Source organism: Serinus canaria, chromosome 13, assembly GCF_022539315.1.
Source record: "Serinus canaria isolate serCan28SL12 chromosome 13, serCan2020, whole genome shotgun sequence".
In the NCBI taxonomy this organism is placed as follows: Eukaryota; Metazoa; Chordata; class Aves; order Passeriformes; family Fringillidae; genus Serinus; species Serinus canaria.
The window spans coordinates 14,482,947-14,507,585 of NC_066327.1; the positions used below are offsets into that span (position 1 = coordinate 14,482,947).

Genomic DNA, 24,639 nt, shown 5'->3' on the forward strand with positions numbered 1-24,639 from the left:
TAACAGAGAACTTCAAAATGAACTATTTATATACTGATGAGCTTCCTCAGACAGCCCTGAGCTCCATTATTTATGCTTATGTAGGAGGTTTGCTCATCTCTGGAGATCCTTTGATGCTGCTTTGAGCACTTGGATGCTCATTTAGCTCCCAGGAGTCCGTGCCCAGCTTGGCCTGTGTCCTTGCCACACACGGTCACACACAATGCCACACCATTAATTTCTGTGTCTCTCCTGGCAAATGGTTTTCCCACCAATTCATTTTCTGTTAAGAATGGGTACAAGTCAAAGGGAGATTGTTCTCAAGTTGCATAATGCTCAGAGCACTATGGCTGGGCTGCTGGGCACAGTAAAAAGGGCATCATTAACACCCCTGAAAGTTTTTGTTGCACTGGTTTTTTGTTCCTTTAAAGTGCCTAGCTGGATTTGCACACTCACTCTGCTCACACCCCACCATTTGTCAAGGTGTTTATACATCAGAAAAAATCAGCTTTTATCATTTCTCACAGCAGGGGCCAGGTTTGGCTGCAGCTCCTGCATGGAAGGGGACTGGGCGACCTGGAGCAGAGCCTGCACAGTCACTGCTGCTGAGTGATGTCCCCTCCTCCCCCTGCAACACCCCAGAAGATTTTGACCTTGGTGTTTGGAAACACTAAAATTGCATCAGATTTTTAGCGCTAAATATCTGTGGTGTTAAAGCATTGGGTATTGAACAGTGGCAGCCTTGTTCTTCACAATTTGCGCTGCTCTTGAGAGGAAAGCAAGTCAAACTCAGGCCCAGGGCATCAAAGAAGTCAGAGTTTACTTTAAATTCCTGAGTCAATTCTCTCAACCTTCAGATCTGATTGGGCTTTCATCTCCAGCCTGTTCTACTTGCTGCAAGATCAGCCCCTGGATTTTGAGTTGGATCTGTCACGCTCCTCCCCGAGCACAGAGTGCAGGGCCAGACAGCTGGGCATGAATGATGGTTCACAGCCTGGTCAATAAACCCCTTTAAATTGTTTCACATTGGAGGAAAATGGTCACAGATGGATAAAAAATGGGTGTCAGTGCCGAGCTCATTCAACAGTTCTGCTTCTGAGCATGTTCTTACAGTAAAAATGTGGGTAAAATCCTCCTTCCCAGCTTTGGTTTTTTTAAATTTTTTTTCCCCTCACCGCTTAGAAGTTTCTTGGTGTGGGTGTGTTGAATCTTGGAATCTCTGTTTCACTGGCCCAGTGGGCTCCTGCTCCATGGCAGGCACTGTGCTGTGGCATGGGAATGGCTCAGGGGCTGGAGCAGCTTTGTACATGATTGATGAGCTTCAAGCCAAGAGCTCCACTGGTGAACACCCAAATTTATCCCTCAGGTGTTTCCCTCCAGTTTGGGTCATACTCAGAAAACAAATGGTGGCACAGTAAGAATGTTGTAAATTTAACAAATTCTAGCAGAACTTTCTAAGACCCTCTGGTTCCTAGGGCAAGATGAGGTGGCTCTAGAATTGTATTTTGCAAAGCTTACAATTGTTTATGCAGTTCTCTATACTCAGTTCACATTTTGTGACATACAGGGGTGTGTGTGACATTTGTGAGCAGTGAAAGCTGCATCAGTTTAGTGGAGGAGCATGAGCAGAATTTCAAGCAGACACTTAAACTGCAACTGATGCATTTTGGGTCCCTCTGCTGTCCTAATGATGGATATTTCTTGAATCAGGACCAAAATGAGGACATTTTTGGAAAAGCTAAGTGTATTAAACTGCTTCAGAGATGAAAATGATAAAGTGATGTGGGACTTTTTTTAATCTGATTAATCCCTTACAGATGTGACTAGACAGAACAGGTATGTTGCAAAGTCTTTTTCATAAAAAGTGGTACTAAATTAAAACCAAAATTATTTGTGTCTAACCCTTGAAAGAAATTCTGAGCTTCAATTAAAGAGGGTTTGTAATTACACCTAGGCAATATCTCCACTCCCATAAATAGTAAAATTAGCTGTGATAAACACATTCAGAAGCTGTTAAACTATTTTGGTTTGATTTAGTGAGTAACTGCTGCTGGAAGACAGCAGGTAAATAATTGAAATTTCTGACTTCTTTAAACAGAATCAAAATATTGTGGTTTGTATGTGCATTTCCTCTTTCAAAATATTTAAGTAGATATAGTTCAGCAAGTAGTAAATCACAGAACATTCACTTTTATGGAGCTGAGATGACACTGTTGACACTGATAAATGAGTTTATCATAGCTTGTCCTTCACCCAGCCCAGCAATCCCTGACCAAGTTTGTGACAGTTTGCCTGGTTTTAAACTGAGAGATGCTACAAAAATAGGTGTCTATCTAAACTCAGATCACTGATGCAGAGATATTCATTGCCCTCTGATGCTGGGAAAGGTGTGTTGAGAGCCCCACAGCTCCCTGCTGGCCCAGGAGCCTCAGCTGGGCACTGGGATCAAGGAAAAGGATGAACTGGGGAGAAATGCCTGCCTGCATCTCTGCCAGCCCTGCAGTGAACCCAGAACTTCACACTGAGAGGTTATGGGCAGCCAGCAAGATGAAAACCCCAAAATGAGCGCTAAATCTTGTGAGATTAACATATAAAATCCCTTAATGGAAATGTAGGCACCACAGGTAATTACAGATCCACTGACTCAGTCAAATACAGGGCACAATTCCAGAAACTGGGGAAGGAAAGGAAGGCACAGCATTTTCTCCCAAGACATCTGAATCCAGCCAGAGAGCAGGATCAGCAATTACTGAGTGGTCAGAGTATTCAGGCAGTAAGGAGGGCAGGTGGAGACTCAGGGCAGAGTTTCCAGCTCTGGTCCATCTCTCACAAGAATCAGCTGAATTTTACAGCCCCTCCTGCATTGCCTTTCCAGAAGGGTGAGCAGAAGCCTCAGGACAGGCATGGGACAAGCCCTGTTGTAAAGTCTGGAAGGAAACCAGACAGGAGCTGTTCAGCTAAAGCCTCTGCCAGAAGCAATTAGGAGGTGGCAGCTTTACAGGGGCAGGAGACAGCAGGGAGTGACCTGATCCCACCTGGCAGGGAGCTCCTGCTCTCACTGTCCAACACCCTGCAGCCCTGCAGGGACCTGGCAGGGGGTGCTCACCCAAACATTCCCCAGGCCCTGCATCAGTGCTGCTCCCCCGAGTCACAGTGAAGATGGGTACAGCAGGAATTCCTCCAGACAGCACAGATGTGCCCCAAAAGCAACAGGGCAGGGCTGGAGGGGAATCTGCAGGTGCTGCCTTCCTGCCTCCCCCCTGCCCCTGGCTGGGCTGAGAGCTCCACACCCACCCCATGTCCCACAGCAGAGTGCCCTGGACACCCAGCTCTGCTTCCAGCCCAGCACCTGCTGTCAGGGACCTTCTAGTGCTGGGGAGAAGCTGCAGCTACAGAACCACTCAGGCTGGTCTTGAGGAAAGTTTTTGCTCGTTTTGATTCCCAGGCTCAGTGCTGAGTGCCCTCAGCTTGGCCAAACCACAGCACAGAAAATTCAAGAAACCCCTTTGGGGTCAGCAGTGCCCCTGAGGGCACAAAGAGCCTCCCACTGCCCCAAGATCCCAGCTCTCTGCTTGCTGGCACAGCTTTACCATGAGGCTGCTCCCCTACCCCAGACTCCCTCCCACTGACCCCCTACCCATCCCTAAAGTGCACATTCTCTCCTTTTAAACATGAATCCCCACGGGGAAAGCATGGCTCTCATATCTCCATCACCTTGCCAGCATCCAGAAGCAGCAAAGCCAGGAAGCTCAAGTGCTTTTCACTTCATTCTCACAAGAAAACCATCAGCCAAGGACCATCTGCTAAGGGCAGGGGTTGAGGCTCATCTCTAATTAGAGCTTGTCCTCCCTCCTGTCTCAGCAGCATGGAGCTGAGGGCAGGTGAGCTTTGGCTGGTCAGAGCTGAGTGTTTGACTGGAGTAGCTGAAGGAGAAGAGCCCTGTGAGAGCAGGAAAAAGGGCTTTTATCTGAGCTTGGCAAGGAGGATCACAGAGCTGTCCTGATACCTGACATCTGCCAGACTCCTGGAGCTACCAGGGCAACAACACTTGCAGGACACATCCCAGGGCTGATCAGGCTGGGGTTTGGAATTGTTTGCTCCCTCCCCTACAACATCATGCTGGTTTTTCACACTAGTTTGCTTTTCTGTCACCGAGTTCTCTCAGCCTACTTCTTGAATTGGGATTTGACCTCAAATTAGAAGGGTTTAAACTATATAAACACTTATACAAATATAGATCTATTTCAGCTTAAACTATATAAACACATATACAAACATAGATCTATTTCAGCTTAAACTATATAAACACATATACAAATATAGATTTATTTCAGGAGGTCTAACCTAATCACCACAGCCCAGGAGCTGGGGCTTTACGAGAAAAAAAAAAAAAAGCCACAAACACATTTCAGGGATCACAGCCTGGTGCCAGAACTACGCTGAAGGGACGCGATGCAAGCGCCCGGTCTGTGGCAGCATCCAGTGTCCACCGGCAGTACTGCACCCTGCCCACGCCGGGCCTGGACCCTTCCAAGGGATTGGCAGGACCTGGGAATGCCTCCGAGGCTCGGCAGGGAGCAGCAGCACAGCCTCAGCAGCAGAAGCTCCTCTGAGACCCCCTTGGGGTGCGGGGGATGCAGGGATGCTGCTGCTGTGCTGTCCCACAGCCGGTGGGTGCAGGAGCAGGCACTGGCTGGGTCTCTTTCCTCCGGGGGGAAATCCCTCCCAGAGGCTGAGTCCAAGCCTCAGATGAGCTCAGTGAAAGGTGCAGGCAATGTGCCATGCCCAGAGTCCCGGCACTGATGCTAAATCTCAATACTTGCCCCTGGCAGAGTAACCAAAAAACATTCCCCAAATCACAGAGATAGGAAGCCAACTCACCCCAGCTGCGTTTTTCTGTCCCCAAACTTCATCCTCCAGGGTGTGCAGGAGAGGTGAGCCATGTCCTGTGGGAAGAGAGGGGATGAGCACTCCCAGGCCAGGGAATTTATTCCCTTTTGCCCCTTCTATGAAGGGGACTGTGCCCTGTGCCTGAGCTTCGTGATGGGAGGTGATGGATCCTGCCCCAGCAGAGCCCTAGAACCCCTAAAATTGCATTTTGCTCATTTTTCTCGTTCTTGCAGGGCTGACCTTCTCGGGCTTTGGGGCTCCTCTCCGAAAGGATTCCCCAGCAGGAGCAGAACTCGTTCCCAGCTCCCGGCGGTCACCAGAGGGAGCCCAATCCCCGGGAACGGCGCATCCTGGGCGACAGGAGGAGGGCCAGGTGACCTCCTGTGCCTGCCCTGGCTCCTCTCTAATGGGTCAGCACCACAACCAGACAAAACCAGAGCCCCCGCTGGTCTGGTGTTACTGTGCATAAGGATTTAGGGCACGTCTAGAAGCCGAGGATGAGTTTACATCATCTCCAGGCAGTGATGGCTTTATCACAGGTGAGTCCCCAAAATCACCCTGCCAAAGACACAACACTCCTTGGGAGGGCCAGAAGCATCAGTGCCAGCCCCTGCCGTGGCAGCAACATTTCTGTTCATTCACAATTAATTGAGCAATTTTAGCTCCAAAGGGTGAAGGGCATCCCTCTGCCCCTGCAGAAGCTCAGTTTTGACCTTATCCTTCAACTCCTGATTGAAGCTGTGCCAAAGCCCTGCTGTCTCCAGAATCCTGAGGAAATTACCTTCTTCTTGAAGCCTTTGTCCCTCATTGCCCCATGAGTGACAAAGCCAAAGGTGTGCTTGAAGCCCCACTTCATGTGGGGGTTTGAGACAAGCAGCTCTTCCTGTGACACCTGCATTTCTATAGGGGTAAAACCTTATTCCTCCCCCATTCCTCCTTTCTGCATTGGGGTAATCTTTGTCTTCCACATTTTCAAAGCCTTCTCCAGCATTTTTAGAGCTGCCTTATAGGACACCTACACCACACACTGCAGCTGCAGCTGCTCCTGTAAGAAGCTCTTAAGCTAAACTGTTTATTTCAGGGGAAAAAACCCACAAACAACCCACCCACAAGAGCAGGCAACAAACCCACAAACCCCCACCAGCTCCCAAAAAACAAACACCAACACTCACACCACCAAGCAAACTCCTCACCTTCTCTTTGCTCTGCAGTCCATGCAAAAAGACAAATCCCTCCCCTGAGCTCTTATTTAAGCCCTTCAGCTGTGATAGGGATGGAGGGAACTGATTCCCAACATCTGGCAGCCCTTTCACCCCAGGGCAGGCTCAGCTGTTCTCTAATCCATGAGGGACTTTGACATCCTCCTGCTGCTCCCTGCAAATGTCACCTTCCACATCTTTTCAGCGCCCTGAAACTCTGCTGCAGCTCTCCCACCTGCTCCCTGAACAATCCTCCTCTCTGTCCCCTTGGCTCAGGATCCCCTCCACTGTTCAGTTCTGGGCCCTGTCCCAAAATAAGAAAAAAAAGCTGAAGTGAAAAACCACCAAGAGAGTTGAGGGCTGGAGCATTTGCTCAGTGAGAGGAGGCAGAGGGAGGTGGGGTCACTCAGCCTGGTGAGAAGAAGATTTCAGAGGGATCTAACAGCAATGACCAGTAACAAAGCAGGTTCCTGAGCAGGGGGATTCAGACTCTTCATGGTGGTACATGGTTTGAGATGAGACAGGTGAAAGAAAAGGTGCTGAAATTGGGTACACAAGGACAAAGTTCTTTACCACAGTGACAGCCAAATCCTGGCACCGACAGCCCAAGGAGGTTGCACATCCACCTTTGAGGGCTCTCAGCTGGGTAAAGCCCTGAGCAGCCTGATAAGATCTCAGCACTAACCCTGCCCTGAGCAGGAGGTTGGACCAAAGTCCTCTCCAAGCTGATCCAGCCTGCTCCTCTTTGGGAAAAGAGGGTGAACCGGAATGATAACCACGTCCAGAGCTTCCTCCCCAGCCAGGTTGTGGGAACCCTGCAGGCAGCACCACCACCCTTGGATCATCCCATGGCAGCTTCAAAAGCCTTGTCAAACACTGTGAATGTCAAGGGAAAAAGTAGGACAAAGGATCCAACTGAGTTGTGTCAGTGCCACGTGCCTGTGCTGGGGAGGAGGAGGAAGCACGGTTGAGCTCACAAGTTAAATGGGCCGAGAGCCTGGACACAACAAAGGATCAGCTGCACCCCCAGCAGACCAGGCTGTGAGAGGGAAATAACATCCTCCCCCTTGCCATGGGCATGGCCTGGTCACAGGAGGGTGCTCAGCTCTGAGCTGTGGTTTCCTTGCACTGAGACCACGCACAGAATTCATTCTGGTTGTATTTCAGCTGGTGAGGGGACTGAGTGAGGTGTGGGGGGAGCCTGGCCTCATTCCAAGGGGTGGCTCCCACCCCAGCCTCTGCCCCTTCCTCCCAGGAGAGGAAGAGCTGTGAAGATGCTCATCTTGGATGTTACCTAAGAGAGATCTCAAATGTATCATGACTCACTCACCTTCCAAAGTTGTCAAAAAAAAACCAAAAACAAAAACACCAGAAAAAAAAACAACTAAACAACCCAAACCCAACACAATTTCAAAGGTGTAAGAAGAAAACCAAGGAAAAGCAGTGGCTGAAGGCTTGATTTCTGTTTTGATGTGTGTTTCTGGGGAGGCAGCCAGACACAGATGGGGGCTCAGGCTGGGCATCCTGTGGGCTCTGCTGCCCAGTCCCAGGGATCCATCAGCCCAGCTGGGAAGGTGAATTCAGCTTTCAAAACCCAAGAGTGAGCACACCTGGCACCAGCAAAGCATCCCTTCCATCCCAGTTAGCTGGAGCTGTGTGCCTGCTCAGCTGGAAGGATGGGTCACAACTGAAGTGGCTTTTGCTGGAGCTCTGCCTCTCTTGGCCTCTCCTGGGGACAATGTTTTGGGAAGTGTCCCCAAGTGAGGGAATTCATTTCCTCAAAGCAGATTACTCCCACTCTCCACTTCCCTGGCACAGGTGGAGGAGATGGTAGTTGGTCTGTGAGCTATGGAGGTGTTTTACTTGCTATTTCCCCTTAAAAAAACAAAGTAAATTATGGTTATTTAACAGTGAACTTCTGCAGTTTCTGTTCTCTTGTGATCTGTCCTTGTTATCTCAGACTCCAGATTTAAAAGGATTAGATATGGCAATATGCTGTGAGAATTTCGGAGTCACTGATTGCCATCTCAGGCTTAAAGATGCCCCATTGCCCTTCTCTCATTAAAATGTCATTTTCCATCCTAAAAATGGGGTCTTTTTGCTCTTGTCCTCTGAGCATGGTGCTGGTCCAGTGCCTCACAACGTAGCAGGACCATCACAGGATAACAAGGTAGGAGCTGTGGTGGGGGCCATCCTGCTCCAAGCTGGAGGATTGGTAAGGAAAGGCACTTTCCCAATCTGTTCTTCAGGACCACTTCTGCCTCTTGCTCCCCTCAATCCTGCCCATGCTCTGGATGTCCTGTCGAGTTTGGAAACATCACATCTGAATTTAAAACCAAACAAGGCCCCAGGCTGTGCAACTGGGCCACGGAGAGGGTTGGTCTGCTTCAAAGAAGAGGTGGCAGATTTTGCAAGAATCCAGTAGGCTGGGTTGGGGAAAACATCAGGATCAAAGGCTGCTGGTCTGAGAGAAGCTCCAAAACAGCTCCAACATAAAGCTTTGCCTGTGCAGCTCAGCCACTGGCTGGCTGCCTGGGAAGTTACCAGGTGACAAAGCATTTCCCAGAATTGGGTTATGTGGATTACCAGAGAAGAAGGTGGCATTAGCTGTGCTGAGCACCTGGCTGAGGCCTCTCTTCTTAGGCATTGTGCCCCAGCTGAGTTCAAAGCTGGGATTGTGGCATGAGAGGCAAATGCTCAAGCTCTGGCCAAACAAGGTCCAGAGGTTTAGGTGCTCAGCACTTAGGTGCTTGCAAAAGATGTTGACCCCTGAGGCTCATGATAAATCCAAAGCTCCCTTTGAAAGTTAAGTGTTTCACATGAAGGTGCTGCTGTCCCATTGATCTACTGCCAATGTTTTAACAAGAGGATGCCACAAGTATTTCCCTGTGAGAGTTTTGCGCAGTGAAAGGGGAGAGACAGTAAAATTACTTTTCTTGTGTTTGCACAAAGAGGGATTTGTCAGCCAGAGTGAAGAAGAGAGAGGGCAGCAGTGTGAAAAGTGAAGAAAGGAATGAAGTCTATGTGTATTAAAAACTGTAAATAAATGCAAACATGTGTGCCTAGAAAATTGAGGTCTGTGTATAATTCAGAGAGAATTTATCCTAGAGAAGGGGAGAGTAAGCCCACAGCTCTTCTGCTCCAGGGAATTTTTTTTTTTTAAATTATTGACAATTTATACAATCTGGCTCTCTTCTAAATATAATTTTATTAGCATGAGAAGCCACTTGGCAGCAGGAAAGTAATGCTGGTTGAGTTCACAGTTTTCAAGACAAAGCGTTCTCTAAGAAGAAAGAAGGGAAAATACTGATTTGGGAAGAAGAGCCTTGCAGCTTCTGCCTAAAACCAGCCTCCACCTGCCATCTTCTGGGTGCAGGCTTAAATGGAGCAATATTCCCTACCCTCAGCTAGCTTGTCTCTGCTTTCCAAAGGAGATGAGACATATGCAGTCACGCTGCTCATCAGCTCTCCCATCACCCTCCCACAATAACCCCTGAGAGAGAAGGAACAGGGCTATGGAGGCTGGGAAGGGAACCGAGGCTCCTGCTGTCACCCACCCCCTGGGATGGGCAGAGTCAGGCAGGAGCCCACGAGCAGGAGCAGTTTTTGGCTGCCCAGCAGGTGCCAATTTGCCAGGCAGGAGAGGACAGAGGAGCTGTGGCTGGTAGGGGCAGGAGGACGCAGCCCATGGAGCCGTGGGAATCTCCTTCCTTCCCAGGAGGAGGTGATGCAACAGCACAGGAGAGCAAAGCCACGCATCAGGCTCCAGCATGGCCGGATCAAAGCGTTTTTCTGGGTCTTATGGAAGAAAGAATTCAGCCAAGGAATGGTGCTGAGTGTTATTTTATTGAGCAGAGACAGCAGAGGGAGGACGGGCTGCTCTCGTGTCTGCGGCCGAGGGCGGCTCAGCTCCTGCTGCTCGGTCCAGGGAGGACTCAGCATTTCCCCAGGTGCTTCAATCTTATTTTTCCTCCACTTCTCCTGTAAAAGGAGGGAGAGAGACTTAGACCAAGCAGCAAAAGAGACACAGCAGTGTGGGACAGAGCTCACCCATCCCAACAGGCCTGGCTGGTGCCAGTGTAACTCTCTGGTACCTCACAAGGAGCACCCAGCCATTTTCTCCTCTCCTTGCCCTTCTCTGATTTGCCCTAGGATGAGGCAGCCTGGGTGCTTTATCCTTACTGCAAATGTAAGGACTGCTAAGGCAAAAACATTTTACAAGCACATCCCATCCATCAGGGATGGCTCCTAGTACATCTCCTTTAAAAGGTGACAGAGCTCAGGAATAGGAGAGACATCCTGTTCTTCCACTGAGATCTTGTGTCTTGTTCCACAAAGTTCATTCAGACTTTTCAGGAATAACTTGGCATGGCTCAGCTCCCACATTCCTCCAGCACTTCTCAGTACCCAGGAGTGTGGGCAGTGAGAGCTGCAGCCTGTGGCACATAGTGGGAATTGTGCATCAATTTAGTGCTTGTGGAAGGTACAGGCAGGATGCATTTGCTTCCCAGGCCCTGTGCTGCCTCTCATCATGGCAACCAGCAGCCTGCAACGCCCAGAAATGAATTAAAATTAACTCATAGCACACAGCTCTGCTCCAAGGAGGAAACATTCCACCTGGCACAGTTCAGAGGCCAGTCTGTACAGGAGGAGCAGCCTGGATACAGGGCTTCCCCTCCATGAAGAACACCCCTAGATCCATGGAAATGAAGGCAAAGCCTGCCATTTCAGAGCCCCCAGTGTCACTTACAGCACTGCCTTGCAGAAGGCACACTTGTTCCCATAGGTGACGCCATCCGTGCCGCAGTGAGGGTTGGACTCCCTCGTGCAGTACACACTTCTGTTTATGAACTCTCTACAAATCTGCACAAGGAATAATTAAAAAAAGAACCCTTTCAGGACCCCCACGCTCTTTGTTTCACTTTCCAAATTGGACCCAAGGTCATTAATGTAAGGATTTTTCTGACAAGTGCTGACGCTGCCTGTTTTCTGACAGAAGAAGCCCTCTCAGAAATGAACAGAAGCAGAGCTTCGGGGGAACTTTGGCCTCATGTTTGAGGAAGGAAACTGTAGTCACCTGGGAGAAGTCTTGATCTCCCAACAATAGGAGTGAATTAGCCTAGGCATGCACGAGAAGAGTCAGCAGTGATGCTCTGTCAGGCACTTGGAGCTGAGCTACCTCCCTGCTGCATGACTTCAGGTGTCTTGCGAAACCCTGCACTCAGTCTGGTGCTTGCTAAGCTCCTGCTTTCCCAGAGGAAGGAGGGAGAAACCATAGGGAAGTTCCCTAGGGAATTAAAAGTTATGCTCAGGAAGTGTACAGGTATTTTGTCTTTCTACAAATACCAGGGATTAACTAAATTTGGGAGAAGAGGACACTCCATAATCCGTTTGCTTCCTGAGAACGTTGGATAGCGAAGCCAAGTCAAAAGTGGTGCAGCACATAAGCATTTGCTAAATCAACCATTTATTTCCCTGCTCTACCTGCTAACGTGGCCACACAACATTCCCCAGTGTGACAGGTAGCAGTGAACTCCCCAGCACTGGGAATACCTGGAAGGACCCACCTGCTCCCAGCAGACATTAAAAACTGTTTACCCAGCACCAAGATTTTGGTTCTAAAAACATTCCTCCAAAGTGAAACGCCATGACTGGATGTGGCACTCAGTGCTATGGTTTAGTTGACAAAGTGGTGGTCAGCCAAAGGTTGGATTCGATGATCTTGGAGGTCTTTTCCACCAGTAATGATTCCATGGTTCTATTAAATGCAGATTCAGCAAGCAGAAACAGCAGCACTAACCTCTTCAATCTCTTGACCTGCTACATCTGGAACTAAAAGGGAAAAAAAAAAACGAAAAAGCAAATAAAAACCAGACAAGTTTTACACGTCAGCATTACTTTCTGATAATGTCTGAGCTAAATTCACAAGCCTTTTATGCAAACCACAGTGAAACACACTCCAGGTTTTTCCTACTCCGTCATCCCTCACGGGGGAAGAGGGGGCAGGAAATACATTATCTGAATTGCTTTTCAGTATTTTCCTATTTTGAAAAATGCCACTAAAATACCATGTAATCATTCATTCAGCTGCTAGCTACACCTCAGACACATAACCCAGTCTCCTGGAAGGCAGCCACTCCTGGGGAAGCAAGCTGCCATATCAGATGTGGAACCGTGCTCCCAGAGATTAAAACCCATGGTGGCTTTTAAGGTTTTTAGGCTCCTGCACCTCTGAACAATGCAAGTGGCTGGTGCTGCTGGCAGGAGGGGACTGTGGAGCAGGAGATCCTGTGTTTGGATTCAAGCCATGCTCAGCACAGCACAGACACCCTCCCAGGACAGGCTCAGCCCAGGTGAGATACAAAGAGATGTCATGGGGTGACAGAGAGCAGAACAGGCAGCACTGGTCAGAACCAGCACCAAAACCCCCTCTGTAAGCACAGGTTCTGGGCTTGGAGCTCATCAGTCCATGCTCTTCACGTTTCTTCCCAGCAAAGCCAGCAGGCAGGAGTGTAGGTTGAGTCAGAGCTGTGAAATGGGGCGACCCTGTCATGTCTCTAAGGGGGAGCCTGGCACTCCAGGGGGGGTTGAATGCAGATCTGCAGAATCTGGGTCACAGCAGAATGGGATAAATATCCAGCATTTGGTGAGGCTGTGCCTGCTGGCCAGCAGGGTCACTGCCAGCTGTGGGGCTGCTCAGGTGGCTCTGGGCAGGAGGTGGAAGGACCTTGTCCTACACTCATCCCTCCCCAGTGGAAATCCCACCCAGCCCTCAGTCAGCTTATCTCTCATCCATCAAGCCTTCCTACTTCTCTTGCTATTTCTGTTGTCCTTTGGTGTTTTTCCCTGGTGCTGGCACATTTACCCTCTCCTCAGGTTTGTCTAGGCTGCTGAAATGTTGAAGGCACTGGTATGGCTATCTGCATATTATTTACAAAACAGCCCATTAAATAGTTTTTATAAATATTACATGCAGATGCAGAAGAATTTGTGATGATGCCTCTTGACATCTGTTTATTTTGCAGGAGATCACAGGGTTTGCTGCTATTCTGCCCAGCCTTGGAAGGAAGAATCAGCCTTCTGACGGAACCCAGTCCCAATTAAGACTCAATTAGAGACAGATGAATATTTCATAACGAATAATGTGTACAAAGCAATTCACCTCTTCTCCATGCACAGCTTGCCATTTTCTCAAGTGACTTCTTTATTCAAATTATTCACAGAAAAACAAGTATAAATAATTTGTGTTCCACATATTCTTCAATAACTGTTGCCACACACCTTGCAGAGCTGGGTCAGCTGGACTCATGCAAGTGATAACACTGACATGATCTACAGGTTCAAAAATCATCACTCAGCTTCCCCACATCATCACAGAGATGGGTAAATCTCCAGATAAATAGCTGCTGGATCCTTTTAATTTGCCCTCTTTGTTCTGACTCCTTGAGGACATTTGAATTTAATTTTCAAGCTTTTCTCTGCAACATCAACGAATGCTGAAACTTTCATCTAATTACGTCTCCACATCTCCAAGGAAAACACCAAATACCAAGATGCTTAGGATCAAAACAAGAGCAGATGACCTGGAGGTAAGCGAGTTTCTTCTCTATCTGGTTCAGCAAAACTCTCCAGTGAACAATTGTACCAAAAATTCATAATTACACTCTGTTTTGATATATTTGCTGAAGAAATGCTCAGAATTTGCTCTCTCTGCCTCCCAGTGACACATCCACTACATTATCCACTGCAGAGGCACATGAGTGGAAATATGTCATATGAGTGAGCAAATCCTGCAGATATTTTCTACTTGCTCAGCTTTATCTTCAAGCCTGTCAGCCAGCGATCGAGACTCTCCAAAATTTGTTGTCAGGAGAGGTTTTGGTGTTTGTTTTTCTTTTCTAGGCTAGGGAAAAGATCACTTACCCGAGAAGAAAGAGAGCAGCAGCAGGCTGACAAGCACTAAGGCACCTGTAGCCCTCATGCTGCAGGAAGCTCTTTAGTCCAAGCCAAGGTCGGAGCAGGAGGTGTTGTCTCAGTCCCTGAGCCCACAGAGTGCACACACAGCTGCCTCTCTGTGTATTTATGTGCCTGTCTGTAGCTGTCCTCATTCCCCACCTTAATTGTGAGAACTTCTCTTGGTTTCTAAAGCCATTATTGGTCCTGGCCGGTTTATGGTGCTTTAAGGAATGCTGCCCTGTCCACATCAAACCTAGAAAGGGATAATTACATGAGTGATAGACGTGCTTGTAACATAATTTTTTTTTTTTCTAAATAGTCACAGGATTCTCACAAGGGTGAATTTTCAAAGGGGTGATTCATCAGGGAAGCTGGTAATTTTCATTCTCTGGGCCCTCTCTGAATGCCAGCACCCAGGCTCTGAGTGCAGCATGATGACACTCACTAGACGTTACGAAATAAATCCCAGCATGAGAATGTGTTGTCTGTGAAACCAATTATACGTTGTTCCCTGGCTATTTTTGAGGATGGTTCTAAATTTGTGGAGTTGGGGTGGAGAGGAGCTGGGCTGTGACATGCTCTCCTCGCTGTGTGCACAGTCCCAGATAGGACGGCTGACTCTCCTCCCTGAACTATTTAAACTCTAGCTGTCAATGTTTTTCCAGTTTTTCACATTCACAAACATATGTTAGGGCTCTGCTCCCACCGCAAGTGGCAGTGGTGGGAATTTGATGGGGAATTGGCAGATCCAAGCTCTATTTCCAGCTGAGGCTGTGCAAGGATTTGTGTTCAAATTCACCAAACACCTCTCCAGATAAGAATAAGCCTAAATTTTAGTATGTTTTCCTAAGAAGGCTAGGCTTAGGAGAGAAATGTGTGTAGATGAATCTGGGTTTCAGTTCCCCCAGTGAATTTTGAATACACAACTAGCTGCAGCCAAATTTTACACAGGAGTGAAAAAAAAAAATTAAAAATAAAGATCACATTTTTATACATTTTTTTCTAGCAAGAGGAGGAAGAGGAAAGATGCCACCAGCATCCCCAGCCAGTTTCTGCAAGAGAGCAATGCTATTGCTCTACATCTGGGGAAGCATCTCAGTTTGCAGCTTGCCAGACATCTTAAAATCCACACAGTGGCAGGGAAACCGTGACTGACAGGCGAATCCTGGCTGTCTATTAAGGGTGATCTCACGACGCAGCCTCTCATGTAATTTAGTTATCAAACCCGTCAGCTGCAGCACCATTCCCAGCCACGCTCAGTTCTGCCACTCGCAGCACTCCTTGTTTGCCTTTTCTGCTCTCAGACGTCACTGCTCGTGACCACAGCCTCGATGCCTCAGTCCCTTATCTGCCCAAATTATGTTTTGGTTGCTGCAGCTCAGCTGGGCTGGCTCCAGCCTCAGCAAACACATGGCAGGGACCAGCCCCTTCCAGGCTGAGCAGGGGAAAAGGCTAAATTACCAGCCAGGTGCTTATTGATATTGTTATTGCCCGTTCCCACTGCTTTGTGACACCTGAGCAGGGACTTGGTGTCCCTTTTGGAATTCTGTCCCTCTCAGGGAGAGAAGAAGGGCACCTGGACCTTGCTGTGCAGCCTAAGGGGTGGCTGGGCAAAGTCTTCCTTGTGTCAAGCTGAGTCCTAACCTGTGCTGGCCAATTTCTAGATTTAAATGCTACAAACCTTTCATCTTCTAAAGCCTCCTTGCTAGAGGCTAATGAGACAGACACATATTCACCACTTGCCCTCATTTTGCTGCATGTGAGCAGCTCTTCTTTGGGCTTTTCCAAAGCCTTCTGCTTCCTCAGGCACAAACTACCTCTGAAGAGGAGGCTCACCATAAGACCCTGACATTAAAGATCATTTCCTGCTATGGCCAGAACTCCAGTGCCTGTGGCCACTATGTGAACCTCTTGTCCAACAAGGAATTATAAAACAATTCATCAAACACATCCAAACTGGCTACATTTACTGTTTCTTAACTATTTTCTCAGACACACAAGCAGGTAACTAGTGAGGACTCTGACTCTCCAATTTCTCTCTCTTTCCTTAGAAGCAGGCACAAAGGTATGATGTGATTTGCCTTACCTGTAGTAACACCAAAAGAACCATAAAAATAAGAATTTCCATTCTTCTTCCTGCTGCTCTCTGTGCTGGCTCTCGGGAAGGACAAGCCTCTTACATTCTGGTGAGGAGCACCTACAAAATTCTTGGTCAAGAAATTATCTACCTCAGGAAACAAGACTGAAAAAAGTGTCTTGAAAGTCACAGATTTTGTCCTAAATATCAGCCTTAGCAGCAGGTGTTCTTTTACATAACAAGAGAATGGGAGGTGGAGAAAGGATGAGGAAGGGAGCGTGTTAGCCATGGCACTTGGGACTTTTTTTGCTTGTGCTGTTTGCATATTAACTCCTTGACTCACCCAAAAAGATGGCACATCATCACCAACAGTCAGACATGTCATTTTTCCTGCAGTGCACGCTTCAGGCTCCCACAAAGATGTTACCTTCACACCTTTTTTCCCCAGAGAGAAAACCCATTTCAGCTGCTAGCACATCTTCTTGCCCTTCTTTCCTGGAGTTAGAAAACACAAGACCTTTTCCTGAGGGGTCCTCTGCCTCACCTCTCCCTGCAATACCACCAGTACAGCTTTTTAGATCTCCTCTCCAAGAAGCTGAAAGCTTGAGCCCAGTCTAATTTCTCCTCAGGTTCTCATTAGGCTCATTACAGCCTTGCCTAGCTTGCTGCAATTTTCTGCTGATGGGCACAATCTCAATGGACACACCCTTCAAGGAAGCAGCAGTTCCTAATTTTCTTCCCTGTGAGATACCTCCTCCCTTTGCCATAAGCCTCCTTTTTATAAGGCACCACCAGACCTGCCCCCCCCTTGCTCAGGTGTGACCAGGTAAAGATGATCACCCCTTTCACAATCTCCCAGGACCATCCAACCAGGCCAAGGCCCCTAAAAGAAACAGTTCCTCCAAGTTCCAGGGCTGTGACAAAGACAAATCCATTTACACTCTGCAAGACTTCAAAATTAGATTCTAAGTTGTGCTATTTTATAGCATTTTCTGATGGCTTGCTACAGAATGACATTTTCTCTTGAGGGCTTGGGCTGGTGTTTTGCTCTTTATTGTGGTTTATTTCACCACTTCTCCTGCCTGGCAGAAAAGTACCCAAAAGCCTGAAGACCATTACCCTGCCTGGAAAACAAAACCAAAATCAAAAACCATTCCATGGCAAAGATTGTGGCTACATTTAGTTTATTGATCAACCAAAGCAGAGACTGATGCATAACAGTTGAGTGGGCAAGGAAGAGCGTGTTCGATTGAGGAATTTGTGAGGGAAATGTCACGTTGAAGGGTCCTGCTCCAGTGCTTAACATTCCCCGTGGTGCCTGAAGGACAGACCTCCAATGCCACGTCTGAAGAGAGAGGGAGACCAAAATTAGAGACATGGATCTTATTTTTATAGCCCAACTTAGCCCAAATAACCCAAATGCCATTGTGCTCTCCAAGTACTTCACTTAATGTTCCACCTCTTTTCAGATTCCTCAAGTTACACGCTTTCATACGTTGCGGAAATTTGGGACAAACCCCATAATTTTGGACACCTCCTGCAGTCACACTTTCAATCACCCTGACAGGGAGGCAGCCAGCAATGCCATGAGCCTGCAAGCGGGGATCTGCTTTTAATTGCAAGGGGAGGAGGAAAAGACTCACTCAGGCTTAGGATCTGTGGTGCCTGGGGGTGGGTGGCAGAGGAGCGAGCGTTGGGAGAGGAAGGAACACGGGCTAGGGATGGGAGCTAACGGGAGCTCTGGGGCTTCCCCCCAGCTGCCACAGCTGCATGGGAGCTGCTCTGGTTCCATGGGCACGTGGTGAGCTCTGTACTTACAGGAAAGCGCTGCAGAACTGGCACTTGTTTGAGTAGGTCCTGCCGTCGGAGCCGCAGATGGGGGTGTACTCGGAGGTGCAGGCCAGGCTGCCGCCCTTCTGCAGCTGGAAAGAGCTGCAGTCGATCTTTACAGTTTCCTAATGGAGCAAAGAACAGGGCTTAAAACTTCTGTGGCCTGTATTTTCCTCCATAAGTGCTTTATGTTTGTTTAGTATTTGTGATGTGGCAAAGCACTAAAGCACTTTTCAGGAACGGGGCTCTGTTGTTCCAGCAATTCTGCAGACTCAGAGAATGGGCTTGCCTGGAACAGCCTGAAGTAGGAAGATGGTGGAGGCAAAAAAAAAAATCTAATAAAAATATTATAAATAGTAGAATGGCCATGCTGGTATTTCCAGGCTGGCTCTCCCACTGGCTGCTCTGGTTCAGCTGAGAAGCAGAGGCAGAAAGGGGGTGGTCACAAGCCCCAGTGCACTGGGTTCTCCCTCCCAGGGAATCACTGCTACTAATAGTGCTGCTGCATCAATGATGCACCATCTCTTGCTCATCCAGTTTCACAGTAAAGGAAGGTCTCAGCACTTTCTGCCTGCTGTTCCCAGATCAGAGAGGGGACCAAATATCTCAGTCATGGATTAGGTTCCACATCCTGTTGACCCTGGCATAACTATTTTCCTCAAGTCCTATTTCCAGGCCAAATGCACCAGGACAGTGAAGGCATTTCTATAATTCAGCCATGAATTTGTGTTGCAAAATGTAACAGCAGTTAAGAGTGCAGATTTCTGGCTTTACCTGGAAGCACTCTCCATAGCTCTGCAGGTTCAGGTCCAGGCCGCTCCTTTGGGGGGAAAGCAGGTAGAGAATGAATGAGCACAGTGCAGCTGCTTCTTCATGAGCCAAACTACCCCTTATGCTCAAATACCAAAAAGAGAAATACTGATCCAGAAGCCCTGCCCTGGGCCCTTCACTTACGCCACAGCAGTACAGAAGTGGCACTTGTTCTTGTAGGTGATGCCATTGGTGCCGCAGATGGGGGAGTACTCCATGGTGCAGGGGGTGTTGAAACCACTGCCAGGCTTCAGGAAACCAGTACAGTCCATCTGAAACAGTCCCAGAGCAGCATTTCAATCTCTGCTCCCCTTTGCAGCAGCCCTGTGTAATGGAGTGTGGTGCAAGAGACATCCCCCCCCCTATCCAGAGCTGCAAGATGAAAGGGGCTTCCAGCCACAGTGTGGTGGATTTGGGGGGACACAGATGAAATCCTGCCTGTGGGTACAGCATCAGTATCTGTTCTGAGGTGGGCTTCATCCCTGTCATCTTGGGAATTTTCCCCCTAAATGCCATCATGAAGGATCCTTGCCTAAAATACCTCACACCTTTCAAAAATTGCATTTACACTCAGCTCACTGCTCCTGCAATTGCTCTGAGTGTATTGAAATGGAAGTCATTGTATTACATGAAATTGCACAGACAGAATGTTTCTTTATTCTCTCTCTCCAAACTAAAAATAGACGTTCTTTGTCACTTCATGGTAGCTCCCTATATTGATACTAACTTTAACTTAACTTTGTGATAAACATTCTGATAGAATCAGGTTTTTTCTGTTACAAAATTACAGTTTAGTTGAAATTCAAACTTCTTCTGGGAATTTCTTAGCTACAACAAGCCTCTAAGTCTAAATGTAAAGGGAAGTGTTTTCATAATACAACAAAACACTCTTGAAATCAAAAAGTTTCCTTTCTAAACTCTGGTGTTGTACAGAATATATTTTGCCTTTTAAAACTCACTGGTTTTAGCAGTCCAAACAAAACACAAATTTAATTTCCTGCAAATCTGAAATTCTTCATTTTCACCCCATTTCTGAGAGCTAGCCATTGTGTGGGTTCAGTGCAGCAGGAATCCTAGGCTAGGTTTGTGTCTGGCTGCCACCCAGCAGGGGAAGGAACCAATCTCCGGCCATACCCTAATGCATCTTCCATCGTGTCTCTTGTCAAGAGCACGGTTGTGGCTGGAGGGAGAGAGGGAGAAGAAAAGCAGGGATTAATCTTTTCATGCCGTGTTGTCATCTCAATCATCAAGTCCCTCCACCCGTAAAGCCCCAGTAATTAATCAGATTCTGGAGCTTTGACACAGAAGATCACGGGCATTAGGGAAGACTGAAACTAAAGAAAATTCTAGTCCACCCCACTATTAGTCACAACCCCGAGGGCTTCTGCCTGCTGCTTGAGCTGGCCCTGTAGGTGATCAGGGGACTTTCTACTCACAAGAATTCCCTGCACAGGGAGCACTCGTTGGGGTAGGTGCGGCCATTGGTGCCGCACACGGGCTCGAAGTTGCGCGGACAGATGACGCCCATGGTTTTCCCACTCATCATGTAGGCGCCGCAGTTGGCCTGGGAAAGGGGACTCGTCACGTCTCCAAACAGACAGAAAGGTGTTCTTGCCCTGATCCTGGTTATGCTGTACTGGGAGGCTGCTCTGAGGAGTCTCTATGGCTCCTCCATGGTGAAAGAAAATTTATATCGAGTATCTTACGGCATAATGAAAGCGCCTCTCTGCTGTTAAGACTTAAAGTAATTTTGGCGAGAATTATGGGCAAAAATGATCATTCCTCGGGGAATCAAGACAGGGAAGATATTAGGCAGATATTCAATAGTCATATAGATTTTCTACTGGCACTCTGTGCTGTGCTGACTCGCATTCTACATTATTAATCGCTGTCTTTTTAATCATCAAAGTACTAAATTATCTCTCTCTGACAAAGGTGTTTTCTTATGTTGGGAAAAGAGGTGCACTTAGGGGCACTTCTTTCTTATTCATTATCTCTTTTTTTTTTTCCCTCAAGCATTCCCTGACATATAGTGTGAGTATGAATTATTCATCTAGACTTAGAAATCAAGACTTAATGACAAAGATCTAATACTCACCCGTCTTTGAGCAACAGCGAGATCTACAATAAAAATAAAAATTACAAAACGTAAAAATTGTATTATGTCCTTCACTAAAATTCCTTTGGAATCATCAATTTCCCTATAGATCAGCTAAATATACCTTCTCATTACCAAGAAGCGATTATCCTCCTAAATGTTTCACCTACTCCAAGTAAATGCAAAGTGATACACCGAGATTAAAAAAAAAAAATCACTTATTTGTGACACCAGAAATTTTGACTCACTAAACAAGAAATAGGACCTAAAATTTTATCCTTCTTTAGCTCCATAATCCCCACTAAGGCTCAAAAGCTTAAAGCATAGATCCCATGTGTTTGTCTGCGAAGCTCATTGAAAAGAGAGGCCGCGGATTCCCAAACCTTCACATCCCCAAGAGGCTGCGCTCTCCTTCAGGATGCACAGAGACAGGGGAAGGACCAAGAGGTCCAGAACAGCATGAAATGCAACAAAAATGACAGAAATTACTTACCAGAAAGGCAGCCAAGAAGGACCAGCCCCAGAAGGGCAGCACAGTTGGCCATCTTCATGCTGGCGGCGTTGGTAGCGGCTGTTCCGTGTGGGTCGGTTGCTGGAGAATCCGTGGGTGGTTCTCAGCCTTCTCCCTCCCCACTATATATATGCATCTCCCTGACCTTGTGAAGTCATCACCAGAAAGTAATTATTTGCTCTGTAAACTAGGAAAATTGTATCGATTACCGAGTTGAGCTCCAAAGAATACTTGTTTGTTAGAGAGATGCCCAGAAGAATTAAACAAAAATGTGAGCTACACCCAGCTTGTTAACAAAGGCGTCTTGCTGTACAATGAGTGATTTGTACTTTCCAAACAGCAGCACTGTCTCAAGAGCGGATGTTATGAAATGGAATATGGAAGTTGGGGAAGGGAAAAAAGAGCCCATTTCTTGGAAGTGTTTGACTTGTGCTCACCATATCAGATATGCTAGACAGGAACTGGGCTCTGGGAGACTTTCATGGTACAGCAGAGTGGGGTGACAGGAGCATGGGACACTCTAAGCTTTTACTGACATCACATCTGGGGTCTGGCAAGCATCAGTGCACTTTAAAGATGCTGAAGACTCAGCAAATCTCTCCACATTGTCTCCTGTAATTTCCTGGTACACTGGATTTCTCACCCACAGAAAGTCATCATGAGAGAAAAGCATTACAAAAACCCCCAGAAGTTTATTAGACATTTCTGTGTAGGAGCAGGAGTTATTCATCTGTTGGCAATGAGCATGAGTCTGATTAAGAAATTATGAGGATAAGTAGCCTTAAATCTGTACTGGGAAAATGTTTCCTATTAATGGCAAGCAACTGGTATTCTGTGCAGGTGAAATGGGCTTGCTAATACCAAAGGCATTCCAGAAAAAATTCCAGTAACTGCAAACAGAAGGAGAACCCTTGGGCTTCCCCCTTCTCCCTCAATTATATGGCATTAAATTTAGAGTGTCAGCTGAGAGTTGTGTTTTAGGGAAGATAAGTGATAAATAATGTGCTAGGCTCTGCTAAGTGGCTCGACTCTATCGCAAGTGTATGGAAAAACAAATAGGGGATATTGCATAAAATAATAAATTTTTGATTTAAGGTAGTCACGGAAGGAAGTGACGGATGGAACTTGTTTGTGCCTCAGAAGAAGCTTAATTCATACATGTGGTTTAAAGGCAGCCTGAGTTTTAAATAGAAAATCAGAATTGGTTTTCTTATTATCCTGGGAGATGTTCAACACTTGGCATGAGCAGATAAATCATAAAAATGTAGCTGAAAGTGTAAGGGAACTGTAGTCACAGAATGGAGCTTGTGGGATTTGGCCTGTTTATATCAATGAAATCATTTTCCTGGAAAATAAATGAATAATGCTATTTGGATCTCTTTCACAAATATCACAAGTTGAAGGGTTCCTTTGAAAGTTGCTTCTGTCGCATTCTTAGCATCCTGAGCGAGTTGACTTTCAGATTCCTTGAGCTGATTGTGAGCACATTTGGAAAGGAAGCGGTAGTCACGGAAGCATTAATATTGATTAATCTCCAGGGGCAGGAATGCCAAAGTCTGGAAACAAAGCTTCCTCAGAACTTGCACCAGCCACCAGTGGAGGTGCTGCTTGCCAGCCCCGTGCCTGGGGGGGCTCCAGGAGCAGAGTCTGTCTCCCCTTCAGCCCTGCTATCCAAACTCCCCCATACCCACCTCCAGATCCAAGATCCCCATTAGCAGAGCTCTGCTGCTTCTCCTGTTGTGTTTCCTGCCAGGCTGAAGCCAGCAGGAGCTGTTGTGCCTGGCTGGTGTCTGCCAGGGAGCGGCATCACTCTCATGTTGAGCCAACACCTGCCCTTTCATTAGTCAGATCCTCTGGGAGATCCGCTCTGCCTCACGCGCTGCCCCCAGGGTCTTGGTGGCCATCCAAAAAGCTCTTCTCCTCCAGCAGCCCCTGCCACTTGCCAGGGCAGCAGGGAGAAAAAGAGAAACGAGGAAAGAGCCTTGCTACAGGGTCTGGGAGAAGGGATGGGAGACAAAGGGCAGTGGGCAGGGCAGGAGAGCTGCTGGGACAGGTGTGACAGGGTATTGCACAAGGAGCCCATGAACAGGAAACAGGGAATGGGGCAGCAGCAATCACAGGAAAGCAGGTGGACTGAAGGCAGGCATTGGGAGCAGTGAAAAACAACAGTGCTCACAACAGAGGGCCTTGGGAAATGTCATACACCTGTTGCAAATGGGAAGGGCAAAGTGAGCCCACCTGCCCAAACCCCTGGGATGTGTGTGATGGTGCCAGACTGTTCTCAGTGGTGCCCAGTGACAGGACAAGGAGCCGTGCCCATAACCTAAAACACAACGTGTTCCACCTCGACATGAGGAGAAAATTCTTTCCGTTGAGAGCTGCAGAACACTGGAACAGCTGCCCAGGGAGGTGGTGGAGTCTCTCTGGAGTCATCCCAAACCCACTTGGCCATGTTCTTGTGTCACCTGCTCCAGGTGTCCCTGCCTTGGCAGGGGGTTTGGACTGGATGATCTCCAGAGATCTCTTCCAACCCAAACTATCTTGTGATTCTGAGGCTCAGAAATACCATGATGGAGGGCTCAGTAAACTGACCTTGGCATTATTTTAATGTTTCTAGAGATACAAGATACAAAAAGCTGAAATAAAACTCTTAAATAAAATGCTTCCTTCTATTTCAGACTCCTAGAGGGCAAACATTCAGGAAGGCTATGGGATGAATGGGATGAATGTTGGCCATCATGCAATGGGTCCTCTCATATTAAGGTCAATCTCCAAGAACTCTGGGTTTCTAATCCAGCAGCATTTCTTCCCAGAGCAGTGATAATTTCCTGGGAAGATTTTCCTCTGATCTTGAGACTTCCTACCTCAAGTAAGTCCATAGCCTACCACAACCTAAAAAATTCTTCTCTGATGGTGCTCCCTGCTTTGGTTTCAAACTTGTCATAGGCTTCATCTGGCTACAAAGAGCAACAACAGGGGGGTTTTATTATTATTACTATTGTTAAATACGAGGGCGGATGTGCGCACGCAAGACAGGTTGTGATGCCAGCAGCGGTGTCCCCGTGCTCGCTGCGCTCTGCGGCTGTCGCGGGGTAAGCGAGAACCGAGGGGCTGCAGCCCGGGCAGGAGGAGGGAGCTCCCTCCCTGCGGCTCCCGGGGATGTGGAACAACCGCAGGAGATCCCGGCCGAGCTGCTGTTCCCAGACCTCTGCACACGGGGGCAGAGCTGGATCTTCTATGAGAACAGGAATTCAATTTCCAGCCCGCAAAGCCCCTGCTCTAAGCCGCG

At 47.6% G+C, this 24,639-nt stretch overlaps 2 protein-coding genes across 3 annotated transcripts; both read right to left on the minus strand.

The window, feature by feature from the left end:
- Positions 1-9,895: 9,895 nt before the first annotated feature.
- LOC103817343 (serine protease inhibitor Kazal-type 6-like) lies at positions 9,896-14,191 on the minus strand. 2 transcript variants are annotated; one of them, XM_009091504.3, is made up of 4 exons: positions 13,992-14,191; positions 11,869-11,900; positions 10,819-10,931; positions 9,896-10,049 (listed from the first exon to the last, which is right to left on the minus strand). In XM_009091504.3, the coding sequence occupies exons 1-4, from the start codon at positions 14,047-14,049 to the stop codon at positions 10,004-10,006; spliced, it is 249 nt and encodes an 82-aa protein (XP_009089752.1). In that variant the 5' UTR covers positions 14,050-14,191; the 3' UTR covers positions 9,896-10,003. The 2 variants fall into 2 exon arrangements, with proteins under 2 accessions (XP_009089752.1, XP_018771081.1); XM_018915536.2 differs by lacking the exons at positions 11,869-11,900; positions 13,992-14,191 and adding an exon at positions 11,667-11,862.
- A 3,063-nt stretch (positions 14,192-17,254) lies between these two features.
- Positions 17,255-23,357, minus strand: LOC103817344 (ovoinhibitor-like). Its single transcript, XM_030229303.2, has 9 exons — positions 23,042-23,357; positions 21,333-21,537; positions 20,840-20,862; positions 20,178-20,305; positions 19,876-19,921; positions 18,886-19,013; positions 18,706-18,751; positions 17,920-18,056; positions 17,255-17,446 (listed from the first exon to the last, which is right to left on the minus strand). The coding sequence occupies exons 2-9, from the start codon at positions 21,388-21,390 to the stop codon at positions 17,401-17,403; spliced, it is 612 nt and encodes a 203-aa protein (XP_030085163.1). The 5' UTR covers positions 21,391-21,537; positions 23,042-23,357; the 3' UTR covers positions 17,255-17,400.
- Between the last annotated feature and the right edge of the window lie 1,282 nt (positions 23,358-24,639).